Here is a 16,849-nt window from a genome sequence, read left to right as displayed (position 1 = left end):
AGGAAATTTGTGACTAATACATTTTACCTATTGAGTGTATTTCAGATAATAAGGGAGCTGCTAATACACTAAAGAAATATCACTACAATTCCAATCAACCAGTATTTCAATACTTCCATTATACCTTTTATATAACAATTCCCAATTCTCTTTACAGGAACTTTTGCATGAACATGACCACAGAAAGCATAGAAGAAAGAGGTCAGCTAAAAACTGACTGTATGGTCTGCCTAACTTAATTTCTGTTTGATACCAATGTTGACATAACAAGAAACAAGGCCTCAACCTTTCTCCCCTCAAAGCTAATGCATGAATTATCTAACAGTAAAATAAGAAATTAAGTTTTGTGCTTTTCAAAAGTGACTGCTTACTAAAAATAAATACCAGGCAGACTTTAAAAATAGATTTTATTTATGAATTGGAAAAATATACATTGAACTGGATATTTGGAAATGAATCCTACAATAACTTAAGAAGCATTTTAAAAAGATAAACTGATGGTTAATTGTAAAAGCCTAGTCCTGTCACAATTCACAGTTAAACTGTAATGAGCACAGGAGGTTATTACAATTCTTAAGTCATTGATTTACATTTCATACATATATAGGTCACTATTAATTCATTGTCACCTCAATGAAAAGTTTTGGTTCTTTTGTACAAAGGCTAATTACACAAAGAAACATGGAATCTACACAATATCCTAAAATCAAAGTGCTTCTGAGTCTGTGTGGCACTTAATGCTAAAACCAATGTAAGCAAATTAAAACAGTCCAGATATGAAGTTTATAAATTACTGAATTCTCTATCATATGGAATACATACAAAACCAGTCCAGAAAAACATGTATGTGATTGCAAATCGATGGCAAATAATAAACAGCAGAATCTCCATAAAATAATTATAAATTATTATAAATTATTGTCTCCATTTTAACAATGGAGGCAAGCATTATTAAAGCTAGAACAAACTAGTCAGTTTCAAACATATTTTATTTATGTAAAATTTTAGATCTCTCCTGAGACCTGTTTGTGGATTAAAAGGCTTAAATTATTTATCTTGTGGTGGTTTATTTCCCTCCAACATAGTTTAGCATCCTCTTGCTTCCGCAACAGTAAAATTAAAAGCCTTCCTCTGATTTCAGCAATTCAGTGTTATTCTTTAGCCAGAGCCAGCTTTAAACATACACAAAAACACACACAAAAAATTTAGGACAACCTCACAAAATCTGAGTCCAATTGTGCCTTTGCTCCAATCTTAAAAACTGCTTTAAATTAAGTACTGATTTTCATTCTTTGCAACTCCTTCCTCCACTGAGTGTGTTACCCATAGCTCGGATACAATTTTAAATTTTTTCCCAAATGTTCTCCTGAGTGCTTTCATCTCTTCTACCCGTGAACAATCTTCTCCCACAACAACATGGGAGACACCCTCTTCAAGGTGAGAAACTACTTCTGCACCATAAAAACGGAGCTCCAAAGCTCTAATTGAAAGTGTAGTTCCAGGGATTTTACTTTGGGGCTCATTAACAACAGCATAAGAGTCCACATAAACAGTGCTTCCTCTGAATATACCGAGCTGACAACTGCCACACCAATAACGTTCTTCTAGCTCTGCAATCAAGTCCAGAGGCATTGCCTTATTGTCTTTCATTCTTGAGAACACTTCCTTGAGCTGCACAACATCTGTGTTTGCTGTGTAGCTGTCTCCATAACAATCATACTCACGAGCAAAATGTTCTTTTGTGTCAGGAGACATGTGAATCATAAAGGCTGGTTGCCAAGGCACCAGCATTTTGGTTTCAAAACACTGAAGGAGCCACTCTGCCCTCACCACATCGTATTTGTTGGAAGCGATGATGTTTTTCACTCTGACATTCTCAGCTCCTACAATGACACAGTAAGTCTCCGGCCCTGGGTTCTGTACCACACTGCCACCACATTGGGCTATTCTGCTTTCCAGGTCAGACTTTGAGTATTTTCCCATTCCTGTCATTACACAAAACTCAACATCTTCAAATACATTTGAAACCTTGCTTACACTAGAAAGATCAGGAGCTTTAAATTGCTCAGCTATTCCAATTACCTTCCTCACCTTTGAAACAGTTTTCCTTTTTTTCTCATGTGGCTCATCGTACTCATCTATATGAAGGTGCTTAGATGCCAGCTTCCCTTGTGCTTTGCTTCTGAGGTCTTCTAGCATGTCTGAAGTCATGCACTCATACCATTCTTTGTCTTCCCTTATCTTCTCAATTCGGGGGAATCTCAAAGTACAGTCAGTTTTATACATATCACTGTCAACAATCTCAGCTGCCTTGATCTGAACTATGACAGAGTTGCAAGGTTCAATGTACATTTCAGGTTTTTCAGCTCCACACAAAATGTTACCAGGAGGGTCCTTCCTATTGTAGGGCTTCCAGTGTTTAGCCAGTTTCAAGCCTAGATCATACAACTCTTTCATAGTATAGCCAGAGCCAACACGACAAATGGAGTGGAAAATGGTCGGCTTTTCATTCGGAGCGGGTGTCTCTGCAACAGCACATAGAAAATGAGACATCATTCCACCACGAGACCCCTTCCCCCAGTAACCACCAACAATTAAAAGGTCCAGCTCATCCATCAGTCCATTGACATATTCTGGCTTGATTTTTAACCAGCCTTCCCCACGTTTGTCAGGCTTGTAGGTGGACATGGGATCTTTCACCATAATTCCTTCCTCTCTGTTATCTATGGCTTCATTTAAAGCATCAATTACTTCTTTTCTTGTTCTGGCACTTCTCTTATGGACCACATGTATCCTGCCCTTTACCGGAGTAAATACACTACTTAAGATCTCATATCTTTTGCTTAGTACTTCATGCCCCAACTTCTGATCATTAACCATCAATACATCAAATACACAGAAGCAGGTCTGCAGATCAGAGTCCTCCACCATTCTTTTTATGTCAAATTTGTTTCCTTTTTGCATAAAAGTCTGTGCCTCAGGATTGTAAGCCATCATTTCACCATCAAGAATGCAATTTTGTATATTGCTCTTAAATACATTATGAATAAATGGCGTTAATGAACCTTCAAGGGGTGAAGCACCAAACTGCTGGGTATAGTCAAACCCATTTCGGGAAAAGTACTTGTACACATCCCCATCTTTGTGCATCTGCATACGTTCACCATCCAGCTTTGTTTCTATGTAGAATGTCTGGTTACTCATTTGTTTCTCAATTTGCTGGACATCTGCAATAGCAGCAAGCATTGGTTTAAAGGCAGAAAACAACATGATAGAAACATCACTAAGTGAGACAGTGGGATCATGCAGCTGTCTGCAAACTTTTTCCAAGTCAGTAGTGACATTGTGCAATTCAGCAGCATCAGGATGAAAAATTGAAAATATAGTTTGTTGACTAACACCAAGCTTTAGATCCTTTATAATCATTCGGATAAGCCACTTTTGTTCCAGTGCTGTGCTCTGGGTAATTAACTGCAGAAGACTTTTCTTTAACTGACCCTTGTTTTTAGCAGCATTATTATTAGCAATTGCATCTAAATGTTCATTAACTTGTTCTATTGTCAGTCTGCCTTGTTTTGGGCTCCTAGGCTTTAGCACAAAGTAGGCGATCATTGCAAAATCCCCAGCATCTCCACGTGAGCCCGTAGGCGTTCTGTAATTTAAAAGCTTTGCAGCATCTTTTCCATCTTTTGGTAAACTAAGCAGTTCAATATAGAGCTTTGCAAGCATAGTTTCTTTAATCCCATATGCCATCCTTTCTCTTTCCAACTGTGGGAGAATGAGCCGCATAGCTGGGTAAAAGGAATCTGTGACATCTTTCTCTTTTTGATGGAGTGCATCATGGAATTTCCTCCAGGAATCCAGAAAATCCTTGAAATACTTCGTTTTCTCTGGACGAGTTTTGGACTTCTGTATTCGCTCCAGAGTAGAACAGAGATCTGCAAAAGGCACGTGAGAGGCCACCGTTTTTTTAGGAGGAGGCTGTGAAACAGGTGCGGAAGCCATCAGTCTGTTTTTCTGGGAACAAAACAAAATTATATATTTATAACAAAACGCCAGCAGGTTATTGTCTTAAAAAAAAAACAAACGTATCTAATTAGGATTTATGCTTTTTTCTAGCTTTTCTACCTAAGATCTAACCACTATCTTAAAGGTCTCCAGTTGATTCCTCATTTAAGGGTCAAACTCAGCAGCGACACTGAAACGGCGGCATCACCTAGACATTGGTCTGCGCGGCAGAAGAAGGCACCGCGCTCCCCTCCCGCTGCTGCCCAGGCGGGACCTTTCAATGCTCGGTGATTTCCTCCACCACCTTCCCCGAGAACGCAGCCTGCCCCCGACACCACCCGCCTCGGTCTCTGTCCCCCGGCTGCTCCGCGCGGGCGGAGGGAGCGGTGTCCGGCGGGGCCGGAGAGGGGCCGCACCCCACACGGCCCAGCACGGCACTGCCATGGCTACAGCGCGGGGGGAGCGGGCACCGCCCGCGGGGCACCTCCCGCTCCGCACGGGACGACGCAGCCGGGGCATGGAGAAACGGCCACCGCGGGCGGACTCACGGGGAGCCGCGGCTACCTGCGGAGCCGGGCTGACAACCGGCCGCCCACCGCCCCGGAAGAGGAGGGCCAGCCCGGTGACGCCGCGCCCCTCCCCCGGGCCGGGGCGGGGAAAGGCGGGGAGACGACGGAGAAGGGCTGAGCTGTGCCCTGGAAGCGGAACCGCGGCTGCGGTGACTTCCTGCCTCGGGAGGAAGGAGCGGTGGTTGAAGTTGCGCGTCGGGGGCTGCGCTGGCCCGAGGCACCGGCGGCGGCCGCCCGGGAGGATGCGGCGGGTGGGTCTGGCGGGCCTCGGCACGGGAGGGAGGCGGTCCCGGCCCCTGAGGCCGCGCCGGGCCGGGGGTGGTGGGGGCGGCCGGCGGGTTTGGGGTCCAGTTTGGGGTCTCGCCGGGGCTAAACGCGCCTCTTCCCTGGGGCGGCGGCAGGCGGGACATTGCCCCGGGCGCTGTGCGGCTCCTGTGCCCGCACGGCGGGACGTGGCCGCCGAGGCGCTGCTCCCGTGACAGCGCCGATAAAAGTTCCTGTAGGTGCCTCCCTGCGAAGCCCCGCAGACCTTCAGCTTCTTGGCAGCAAGACCTCGCTCCAGTGTTTGGTTTGTCTCCACTGCCAGGTGGAACAATTCCTGCAAATGGGTGCTTGTTGAAGGTGGGGCTGATGGTGACAGTAGTGTTCTAAATGGGCCAAGTGATTGTTTTGAAAAGGCTGAACTGGGTGTCTGTCGTCAGTCAAAAAGGAAGAAATTTAACGAGCTTTGAAATTGCTATATTTTAGCAGCCTAAGTCTCTAGAAAGTTAAAGTTCCAAGTTAAGGCATGACCAATCTTGGTTTGTTGTTGTTTGGGTTTTTTTTTTGTTTTGTTTTTTTTTTGTTGTTTTGTTTTGTTTTTTTTTTACACAGTATCATCGAAATTCGGGACATTGAACCACGATGATACTTTGTACTATTTGTCATTTGGGAGGAGAAGTATCACGCGAGTTACGGGGAAATCGTTATCTGTTGTCAATACATGCAACTTGATGCAGAGCTGTGGATGTTGGCTGTTTAAAATAAGCAAGACAAGTGACTCGTTGATTTTAAAGCCAGAGCCATGAAATGTGTGATGCTTAAGTTATTCTTACTGTACTTTTTCCTTTGTTAGGAGTCGCTACTTTGCTGTTGTTTTTCTCTTTTTTTTTCCTTTCTTTTTTAATGAGTGTTTTTGTAGGATTTTAGTACTAAAAAAGTGTATTTTTGTGGTCCTTACTAAGCTTGTAGGTTTTCTTCCAGATCAGTTGACTAACTTCTAACTAATCAGTTGAAACTACCATCTTATAGTCGAGGACCTAATATTTCTACTTCTGGAGGTCTTCTGAATAAATATGAGTAAATTAAATGTAACACTTGTTCAAGCCTTGTCTGTATCTGGAGGAGGTAGAGTCTAGGAAAAGGAAGTGGAGCCAAACAGATGTCGTTAGCTATTTCTCAAGAAATATATTTGATTTTGTTTCTTTGTGTTGAAATCCAAAGGATTGCAGTGAGTGTTAAGACTTAACTTTTTTTTTTTTTAACTCTTTAATGAGGAAGCAGCCATTAAACACCTGATTATGCTTCTTAGCATTAAGTTTAAAGCTACTTATGCACTAAAAGTTAGTTTTAAGGAGAGAATGTAATGTTTGCTTTTAAGCACTATGTGTAGATGCTATGTTATTGTTATATATGTATATTATTATAATATCACAGTATTGTCATATACTGTGTGTTGTGTATAGTCCAGGACATTGTGATTCTTGAACTTCATTATAAGATATTTTCAAGTTCATCAAATGTTTCAAACAAGCATTCAGCTTGATAGGAGGAGCATGAGATGCACAGTTTCATTGGTGAAGCAGTTGTAATTTTTAGGGGGTTTGGCTCTTATGACTTCTTAATCTTCCTTTAAGTAACAAGATAAACAGTAAATTACATGTGTAACTCTAAACCATTTTACTCAAAATTCATAAATGGAATTGTCTTTCAGGCAGAGATGAAGCCTGGGAAATCATCACATCTAAAGGTAAATGTCTTATGATATGATTAGTGTATGAAAATAATACTGTTTAATATTAAAAATATAGACAAAGGCAAAACAATAGAACCTGTGGCAGATACAAGAGTAATTTCAGCTGCCATTCAAAATGAATGAAAAATTGTTCCCTTTAAATACTTTATATTTAAAATGTTATCCCTTTAAGTATTTTAAATATACTCTTGAATTTTTGTGGGTTTTTTTCAGTTGATAATGGTGTTAACCATTTAAAAATAGCTTTTTTTAGGGCAAAATAGAATAGTGTTAAAATGCCTTGATGATAAAGAGGGGGGGTTTTTTTCCTCAAAAATTTTATTGTTACGAGATTGGTATTTTCAGTAGCTACTGAAAATATAGCTTATAGAACTTGTAGCTCATATATAAGCTATATATAGCTTATAGGACTTGTAGCTCATCTGATAGAACACAGAGGTCTGCAATAGTTCCTAGGCTGTGGATTCAGCTGTGGAGATGTACAGATGCAGGGGTGTGTGTGTGTGTGTATCAGCATGTGTGTATATCCCAACTCAAAGCTGAAGCTCACCACTTGCAAATTTATTTTCTGTTTTGAGAGACATACAGTTTCCATGGCAGACAATACAGTTCCATGGCAGTTTAAGCTGAAGGTACAGCAGCAGTCTGGCCAAGTCTTACTTGCATTAGGTCTCAACCTTGAGTTGGGCTGCATTGCTGTTCCTATGTGGCCATGGTTTCCTCAGTAAAGCTTTGTATTTCAGTACTGTCTTCTGCTTGTCTTTTAAGCTTACAAGCATGACCAAATAAATAGCTGTAGGAATTATAGCTGTAGGAATTGTCAGGATTCCCAAAGGCTCGCTTTTCCAATGCACCTTATCAGAGGGACAAGAGGAAAAATTTATTTTAAATGACCTTATGCTTATTTACCTAGCCTTTTACTTAGTTTAAATAATCAATGATTATGAAATACTGTGAATACTGTAAAATGGGATGTGACTCCTTGTTATAGGAAAATCTTGTTTTCAAAGTTACAGCAATTACATGAAACACCGTGCTGTAATACAATATTTCTTCCAAAACCAATTTTTTTTTTTTTTAGTGAAGCAAGAGTGCCCTCCAATAACTTAAAAGGGTGAATGCTTCTTGATATAACTGGGACATCAGACAGCTATGGGGCAAGTCTGTGACTCGTTGTTGTAGTCTAGGAACAGAAGCAGTCTTGTCTAAAGGGGAGATCAGGTTTGTCCAGGTTGGGTGGGTTGGTGGGTCTGCTCTGTTTCTCAAGTTGACCACATCAGACATCAATACACTGTTACATCATTCTAATACACTGTTCTCCCACTCTCACGCCTTTTCCAGATTATTCTGGCCCTCCATTAGTCGTAAAATTAGAGATGCAAGAGAAATGCAACACATGCTCTTTGTAATTCATGACAGAGCACTTTCATCATAAGATGTTATATTGTAAACTGCTTGGAAGGTTTATAACTTCCCATCCAGCACACCAGGAGTGGGAAATAAAGACCAAGGAGAGAATTTTGTGTGTGTTGTCTTGCAGTATGTTGAACAGTCTCAAATCTCAGCACTTCAAAAATTGCTGACCTTACTGCTCACTGAGTATTACTATATTAGCTTGCCCATTTTATTTCTGTCCTTGAAGTGGAAATTTTGTTCTATTTGTTTCATCTTCTGCTTTCCAAGATAGTGTTTGGAAGGTCTGTTGCTTTGAGCTCCGTAGAAAGTGTGGGTTGTAGCTTTATTGAAAATGAGATTATATTGATTTGGCTTGGAGTCTCTTCTAGGCTTGTTTGAGATACCATCCTTTTCTGCTCTAGTGATCTTTTAATTGGTATTGAAAGGTGGGGAGGAACCTAGGAAAAAATTTTTATCTTAGTTTCCTAACTAACAAATATTGCAACAAGGTGTGAAGGCCTGGAAATGAATGGAACCAGTGAAGTTTCGCACAGCTGGGAAAAAAACTTTAGTAGTAATGCCAGTTGTTCAATAAGGCAGAGTGGTCAGCTTTATTTAAATATGTAGTGACCATGAAACATTTGTGGCTGTGTAGTTTGCTCTTCCTCTTAACTATTTAGTGAATGTTAAGCTTTAGTTGTAAGATGTACTAGCTTTGCAATTCCAGTAGCTAAATATTTGTGTATACCTAGATATATATATACCTATATATATCAGAAGTAATCACACAGCAGCACTATCTCAGTAGTATCATATTTTGGTAATATTATCCTGCTGAAATAAAATTATAAGTGGTGTCCTTCTCATGAAACTAACATAGTTTATAAAATCAGTTGTGAGCATCAGTCTCCAAGTAATAATCCTTAGTGTATGTGGGATAACTGTTGCAAAACTTCATCACTTTATTAATTCTTTATCTCTTAGTAGTTTTGTTTAACAGTGGGTCTCTTACTCTTGTGAATAGCTTCTTGAGAAAACATTTTTGGGGTTTCTTTCATTTTGTAAGAAAGTCAGCAAAATGTTGAATAGTGTAGGTAAGGAAATACTTTTACTGTCTCATTATCAATGTTCTTATAGTCTTGAAATGTAATGCAGGAAATGTTTGTTAACTTCTTTAGAAAGTTATCTTAGAAACTGAAGTAGCTGCTTTATATGTCTTCTAATTATTGTGAGATTTTTTTCAAGGAAAATGGATCACAGGAATTAAATTTTCCTATAGACAGTATTTGTGCATACTTGGATATGGATAATAAACATGAATTTATAAATAATATAAGAGAACAAAGTTGAGATAACTACTCTTTTAGACTACTTTATATTTCACCAGTTCTATGTATTTGGAGTAGATACACTATATAAAAGCTTAATATCACATTGGGTTTGGTTAATATGTGAATTTTAGGATATGACATTTTTATTTCTGATTCATTTCTGATTTTTGCATAAAATAGAGATGGCAGGTTTTCCTGGTCAGATTGGGTGGAATGCAAAGGCTGTAGCTGCAGAGGTCACCTTTTACCACTCAAGCCTAACAAGATGGCTGGTATAAAATGCTTGGATGCATCTCTGCATGTCAGACTCCTTTGGAGTTTGAATTCAGATTATTGCTGTCCTATATCATTTCAGGAGATTATAACTTTGTGTCAAAAGTGTACCTATTACATGCTCTATAGCTTAGAGCATGTAATGCTCTTAGTGTTCACACTAAGAGCTCTAATCTTAGTGTCCTCAAACGAGTGAGTTTGTGTTGTCCCTTCCAGGTAGTGTGATTATTCAGTTCAGTGGTTTTTGTGTAGGTTTGGCATATGTTTTCATATGAACCAGGAGTGAATACTGCAAGATCTTGTATGGATGATGGGAGACATCATTTGGTTGGAAAGAAGGTTTAATCCATTGTTGTTAACATAACTCTCCTTATTTTATGCTATGTGTCAGTTTTTGTCATGAGTCTGTTTTCATGTTTGGTATTTTCAGCAGTGTTTTTCATTGACCAGAGAATAATGTAGTTAATGGACTGTTTTCAGTGGTCTTTCATGATGATAAAATTTTCCATTCAGCTAAAGACTTAATGCAGATTACTGATCTGATAGTGGAAAATGATTGTTAGAAATCAGAAGCCATCAAAATACAGCAAAAAAAAGCTGTCATAAATGTAACTACAAGGTGGTATCTTAGTATAGAGGAGTCTCTCCTGAGCAGTTCAGGAGTTGCTCTGTAGCCAGAGTTGATTGAGATGCTGAAAGACAGCCACTAACCCACAGCAGTGCTGGCATGTGTGGTGAGCCTCCACTGGCTGCAGAGTGACGTGCACAGGCTTACTGCATGCTACTTAGCAACTTAAAAATAAAGGCTATTTTTGTTTGTGTTTTCTGAGTTCTAGAGTTACTTACATGAGCAGCTTTGACAAACTGGTGATACAGTCTGTATGGTTGTTCTCTTGCTTAGTAGGAAAGTCTGAGGGAAAGCAGAAGTTACTGTGGTCTCACTCAACCAGTCCTGTAGTGCTGTTAATGGACTGCCTGCAGAAATACTGTAAATGGGATTTTGAAGAGTTCTAAAGCCTTTCCTTATGATTGCATTTCTGCTTGTTTTACAGAGTCAGATGGTTTCCAAAAGTTCAAAGGGAGTTTGCCACCAAATTTTATGTTAATGTTCCAATACATTGACTTGCCATTAATCTTCTGCAAGTACAAATGCTTAAATTGTTACCTTTTTCTTTTTTCTATATTTATATGTATACATTTGGGTTCTTTTGCAGGATTTACTTGGAGTAAAAGATCACTGACTTCTACAATGGAAAAATCATGGATGCTTTGGACCTTTGTTAAAAGATGGCTACTAGCTTTGGCTTCCTGGTCTTGGAGTCTCTGCCGTATTTGTCTTTTGCCCTTGATAGTGACTTTTCACTTGTACGGAGGCATTATACTCCTTATATTAATATTTGTATCAATAGCAGGTATATTATATAAATTCCAGGATGTTCTGCTTTACTTTCCTGAACAGCCCTCTTCATCTCGCCTTTATGTTCCTATGCCTACTGGTATACCACATGAAAACATCTTCATCAAGACCAAAGATGGAGTTCTTCTCAATCTTATTCTGCTGAGATACACCGGGGACAATGCAGCATATTCTCCAACCATCATTTACTTTCACGGGAATGCAGGCAACATTGGCCACAGGTTGCCAAATGCTTTGTTGATGCTGGTAAACCTGAAAGTAAACTTAATTTTGGTCGATTATAGAGGGTATGGCAAAAGCGAAGGAGAAGCAAGCGAAGAAGGCTTGTACTTAGATTCTGAGGCTGTCTTAGACTATGTGATGACTCGGTCTGATCTCGATAAAACAAAAATTTTTCTTTTTGGCCGTTCCTTGGGGGGAGCAGTAGCTATTCACTTAGCTTCTGAAAATTCCCATAGGATTTCTGCCATCGTGGTGGAGAACACCTTTCTTAGCATCCCATACATGGCCAGCACTTTGTTCTCTTTCTTTCCGATGAGGTATCTTCCGCTGTGGTGCTACAAAAATAAATTTCTATCCTACAGAAAAATCTCTCAGTGCAGAATGCCTTCTCTCTTCATCTCTGGGTTGTCTGACCAGTTAATTCCACCAGTTATGATGAAGCAACTTTACGAATTATCCCCAGCTCGGACTAAGAGATTGGCAATATTTCCTGATGGAACTCACAATGACACTTGGCAGTGCCAGGGTTATTTCACTGCACTTGAACAGTTCATCAAAGAAGTAATAAAGAGTCACTCCCCTGAAGAAATGGCGAAAACATCATCTAACGTAACAATAATATAATTGATATTCTTCTTTGGGGTGGAGTGGGGCAAGTACCTGCACTGTACCTTGATTTGTGATAAGTGGTAAAAGAATGTTTGTTTTTAAATGTATGTCATGTCTGTACTTGCCTAAAGAGTGAAATTAAACTTGGAAAGGTCTGATATTTTATTAAGGTGTTCCAGATAACTTTTACATTTGCAGCATTGTAAATGAACCATTTTATGTCTTTCTCATACTTTTTTGGTATCTCTGTCCATATATTCCACTTGTTTGATATGTACAACAGATGCTATTAAAGAAAATTGCTACAAAAGTAGTACAGAATGTATTTAGAACAATGGGAGGCTCTTCGGTATTCACTGCTGTATGTGTGAGCTTTTTGGACAGCCATGGTTAGCACAATGATTACTTGCTTCTCTTAGAGTTTATTTAAAGTGTGCCATGCATGAGATTAGTGTTTTATTTCTTGAAATTTTATATTATGCAAAGTGGGAAGACTTTAATGCGCTAAATAATATAAAATAACATAAATGGTAGAGTATACTTGCAGGTATACTATCCTGGGTTATTACTGGTTTCTATGGTTATGCAAACTTATATATGTCAAACTGCAGTTGAAGATGAAAAGATACTTTCTTTATTTTCATTTGCTGTTTGTATTATAATAGTGCACAGAAGGTTGTATGTGCCTGACATCATGACTTTTACCCAGGCAATTTCTGTATAGGAAATAGAAGTAACTTTTTCTGAAAGAGATCAGTGCAATTTAAGCTCCTTTCTGCCTCAAGCTCTCCTCACTAATGCACAGGCAAACTATTTGGTAGTACTAGTCTGCTTGTCCATTTGAGGTGATAATTCTTAAGGCAAAATGGGTGGTCATACAAGGTAAAAGTAAGTTTTTGTGTTCAGACTTTTACACTTCTGTAGTTAAATGTTTGTGCCCTTTATTTATACCTCCTAAAGAAACAAATTCAAATAATTACCAGTGATCACATGATTAGAGATAAATGGTACAGTTGCTACAGTAAGGATAGTGAAAATGGGCAGATAGTCCTAGATGGTCCTGTCATTGAGGGAAGGAAGGCTCTGCAGACACTGAGTGACTGGAGCAACAAGCCAAGGCCAAGGGCACGAGGTTCAGCAAGATGAAAGGCTGGGTCCTGCACCTGAGTCACAACCCCAGGCAGCACTACAGGCTGGGGAAAGAGTGGCTTGAGAGCTGCTCAGCAGAAAAGAGACTTGGAGATGCTAGTCAACAGCTGCCTGGATGTAAGGCTGCAGTGTGTCCAAGTGGGTAAAAAGGCCAGTGGCATCTTGGCCTGTATCAAAAATAGCATGGCCAGAAGGATCGGGGCAGCAGTGATCCTTGTACTTGGCACTGGTGAGGCCACACCTCAAGTCCTGTGCTCAGTTCGGCCCCTTCACTACAAGAAAGATATTAGGGGGCAGGAGCAAGCTCAGAGATGGGTAACAGAGCTGGGAAGGGTCTGGAGCACAAGTTCTGTGAGGAGCAGCTGAGGGATATGATGGTGTGTGGGTGAAAGAAAAGGTGGCTCAGGGGAGACCTCATTGCTCTACAGCCACTTGAAAGAAACCTGTAGGAAAGTGAGGGTCAGCCTCTTCTGCCATGTTTCAAGTACAAGGATGAGAGGAAATGGCCTTGCATCAAAGAAGGTTCAAATTAGATATTATAAAACAAATTTCACTGAAAGAGTGGTTAGCCATTGGACTAAGTTGCCTAGGCAGGTAGTGGAATCACCAGCTGCTCTGGAATCATTCAAGTCATCTGGATGTGGCATTTGGGGATATGGTTTAGGAGTGATTATGGTTGTGTTAGGTTGATGATTGTACTAGATTGTACTAGAGACCTTGAAGGTCTCTTCCAACCTTAATGATTCTGTGATCAAAGACATGCTGTTAACTTAGTCTCTGATGGAATGTGGGAACTGTTTAGATCTCTTCTGCAGGTTTAATTACTCATCTGCTGCAGCTGAGTTTGTCTCTTCAAAATATTTTTTTTAATAGAGAGAACAAATTGGAAAATCTTTCACACAATCTTTAAAGTTGCCCTTTGGATTCAAATTTTTAAGTACTTTTCTGCCATGTTGTCCTGATTCAGAAAAGCATCTCAGCACACACTTAAAATCTGTTTCCTGAAGGGTAGTCACATTTTAAGCTTGTGCTTAAGTTCTTTGGTTGAATAAAACTGCTTTCCTGAACTGGTGCCTTAATGGTTATGCCTCCTAATGGAATTATAGTTCTTATCTTACGTACGTGTGGGTAATAGTTGTCAGCAGTTTGTAGACAGGATGATACATCTTTTCATAAATGTGATTTTTTTTTTTTAATAAACATTCACATACCAGAAGTTGCTGCTTTCTCTGGTAAGTATCTTTTGTGGTACTATTATTAAGGTTTTTGTAGAGTTGATCGAAAAACTATACATCTTTTTGGATCTATAGACAGAAAAACATAGTGCATACTTTTCAATCTGAGTGAAACCAAAACTATCTTTTCAGCCTTACAGTGGTGATATTTTCTTTTTCCTTTTGGGGAGAGGGGTGCTTGGGCACGGTATATTGGAGAAGTTTGACTGGAGGCTGGGAGATGAGGCTGTATTTGTATAGTAGAAAGGAGTTGATAGATGTCACATTGCCCTTCCCTGATGTATTCTACAGTGAGATGTAAACTGCTTGCATAGATTGTTTCACCTACTTCACATTGCTTTAGAATAGAGGTGGAGAGAGAGAAGGAAAATTAGCAGTCAAATACTGCTTTTCTGAAATTCAGTTGATGAAGCCAAAAGAGTAGATTAATTGTTGGAGACAGAATGAAGAGAAAGTAATTGTTTCAGAAGTTGTCATATCTTGACATTAAATACCATTGGGGCTGGGGGGAGGAGGTGTTCACAGAGCATCAATTTCTAAAGTAACATGGCATTTAACCCTACTTGGCACCAATCAAAACAAAACTCTCAGCCCCAGAATGCCCCTAGTATTATGTGGTACTTTTATGCAAATGAAGTATTCCTGTTTGAGCACACAGTTGCTAAGACAAAGTCAACTGTGTAGTGTTAGATTATGGCAATCTGAAACTCTTCGAAGTGGGCTGTATCTAAACATTACTTTTCATTATCAAGCCATATATGTTTTCACTATATTGTCTGCAGGACATAAGTATGAAACTTTAATTTTGCAGGTATTGTGTGTGAGTTGACACAATTGTCATGTATGCATCTTTACACTTGTGTGGTTTCTTCCACCTTGCACATATGCACAGTTTTGTTTCTCACTTAATGTGTTAGCCACATACACTTGTGAATGAATGTTATTATGCTATTTTTCATTGCATTGGTTATGAAGTCCACTGAAGGAAATAGGAGGGAAGTGATGTTTTTATGCAAGTATTCCCCTGCTCTGCATACAATTCTTTAAGGGATGGAGGGAGAAAGAAAGGGGAGGAAACTTGTTCTGACAAGTGAGGACTTGTTTCATGGACTGTGTGATGGAAACCACAGTTATCTGCTGCTAAAAACTGAACTACAAGCAACATAGTAATAATAACTTTAAATTGCCAAATGGTGTGTTATGATACTGTTACATTTATTTTATTTAATGCCATTATATGTTTTCCCATAACAGTTATCCATTTGTGTATAGATATTTCCCAAATATTTGTCCTGTAGATATAAATTTCTAGTTTGGGAAGAAGTTGAGTTCTTTTCACAGGTTTGTAAGAAAGCCTTAGTTTAAATATGTTCATTAAAGGAATTTTCTGTTTTATAGGAAGACATTTAAGTTAAAAAAAAAATTAATGTGAAAACAAAGTTCCCAGGGAGGGGTCAGGAGTTCAACAGCTGTAGCAGTAGAGTTCCTTGTAAGAAAGCATAAAACCTTGTGGGTGCACAAATTGTGGTTTTAATTTGTGGAAATACTTGAGGCTTCCTACTAACCCAAGTTTACATTCCCAGAATTTGTGTCTGAACTGTGAAATGCAGAGAGATAAGCTGTGCTTTCTTCTGGAGAAACATTAACTGATTTAGCTGCCCTCATGTCCATTTCTCAGGTAAAATTAGAAACAGAGCACAAATGCATTTGGTAGGCTGTGGACAATCTGTCAGCTGAAGGGCAGAAGGATTAACTATTTATACAAAATATGCATATCAGCATCTCTAAGCTAATAATTGGGTCATGTTGGATGTTCACAGTGAAGAATGAAAGGCAGAATTGAGAGTCCAAGGTATGGTCTTTTCTCTTAGCAAAAAGATGCAGATGTACCTCCATTTGTATTTCATCAATTCTTGAAAAATGCATTTTTATTTTTGTTAATGACAGGCAATTTTGCTAGGGGCACTTCTGCCAAATATGAAACCAGTGCCTCTTGCATGTAGTGGGATCAGCCTAATGTATCCCATGAGGTATAATTTGCAATGCCATCCTGCTTGTATAATTTAGAGTAGAACCCCACAGAAGTGTAAATAGAGACAGCATATTAAAGTTCTAAATAACACTTATGTTTTGAATTTAGAAACAGTCATTGATTATGAGATGCAAGCTTTTTGTTTGATTTTTCTTTAATATATAGTTAAGCCAAAACTGTCTTATGAAGTATTCTTAAGTTTTGTAGACAAAGCATAAATGTTATTGTATATGTGCTAATTGTGGCAAAGTTTTACATTATCATTCTAGTTGGTTTTTACAATAAAGTTAATTTTACAAAAAACACTTTTCTATTTTTATGTACTGACATATGCAATAAATTGATACATTAAAAGTGCTGGTAATGTCTTATTCTAGTTTGTGGCCTGTGTTCAGTGTGTTTGCATGGTAACAGATCAACCCCAAGGTATAATTTTCAGTCACTTACTAAAGCCAGAGCACATGGACTAGGCATCTGCATTGTTAGATGTGGCCTTTGTGGAAAGCTATTACATCAGAGGAAAAAGCATATTAAGAAATATGTTTCTAAGCTTTGCCATGTATCCTCACTTTCAGGAAGTGTTAGTAAGTAAAAC

The 16,849-nt window shown here is 39.1% G+C and overlaps 2 protein-coding genes across 6 annotated transcripts; one reads left to right on the top strand and one right to left on the bottom strand.

Annotated features, from left to right (window-relative positions):
- Positions 1-390: 390 nt before the first annotated feature.
- Positions 391-4,631, bottom strand: LIG4 (DNA ligase 4). Of its 3 annotated transcripts, none has more exons than XM_054514085.1 (2): positions 4,573-4,631; positions 391-4,017 (listed from the first exon to the last, which is right to left on the bottom strand). In XM_054514085.1, the coding sequence occupies exon 2, from the start codon at positions 4,003-4,005 to the stop codon at positions 1,267-1,269; it is 2,739 nt and encodes a 912-aa protein (XP_054370060.1). In that variant the 5' UTR covers positions 4,006-4,017; positions 4,573-4,631; the 3' UTR covers positions 391-1,266. The 3 variants fall into 3 exon arrangements, with proteins under 3 accessions (XP_054370060.1, XP_036247394.1, XP_036247386.1); XM_036391501.1 differs by having other exon boundaries at positions 4,557-4,602; XM_036391493.1 differs by lacking the exon at positions 4,573-4,631 and adding an exon at positions 4,129-4,264.
- Positions 4,632-4,739: 108 nt separating this feature from the next.
- Positions 4,740-16,625, top strand: ABHD13 (abhydrolase domain containing 13). 3 transcript variants are annotated; one of them, XM_036385881.1, is made up of 3 exons: positions 4,740-4,828; positions 6,550-6,585; positions 10,805-16,625. In XM_036385881.1, exon 3 carries the CDS (start codon positions 10,840-10,842, stop codon positions 11,851-11,853), a length of 1,014 nt encoding a protein of 337 aa, XP_036241774.1. In that variant the 5' UTR covers positions 4,740-4,828; positions 6,550-6,585; positions 10,805-10,839; the 3' UTR covers positions 11,854-16,625. The 3 variants fall into 3 exon arrangements, with proteins under 3 accessions (XP_036241774.1, XP_036241758.1, XP_036241765.1); XM_036385872.2 differs by lacking the exon at positions 4,740-4,828 and adding an exon at positions 5,114-5,198; XM_036385865.1 differs by lacking the exon at positions 6,550-6,585 and having other exon boundaries at positions 4,747-4,828.
- The last annotated feature ends 224 nt before the right edge of the window (positions 16,626-16,849 follow it).

Source organism: Molothrus ater, chromosome 2 (genome assembly GCF_012460135.2).
Source record: "Molothrus ater isolate BHLD 08-10-18 breed brown headed cowbird chromosome 2, BPBGC_Mater_1.1, whole genome shotgun sequence".
In the NCBI taxonomy this organism is placed as follows: domain Eukaryota; kingdom Metazoa; phylum Chordata; class Aves; order Passeriformes; family Icteridae; genus Molothrus; species Molothrus ater.
The sequence above is the reverse complement of the archived record's forward strand: the minus strand, read 5'-3'. Positions and strand labels throughout refer to the sequence as shown.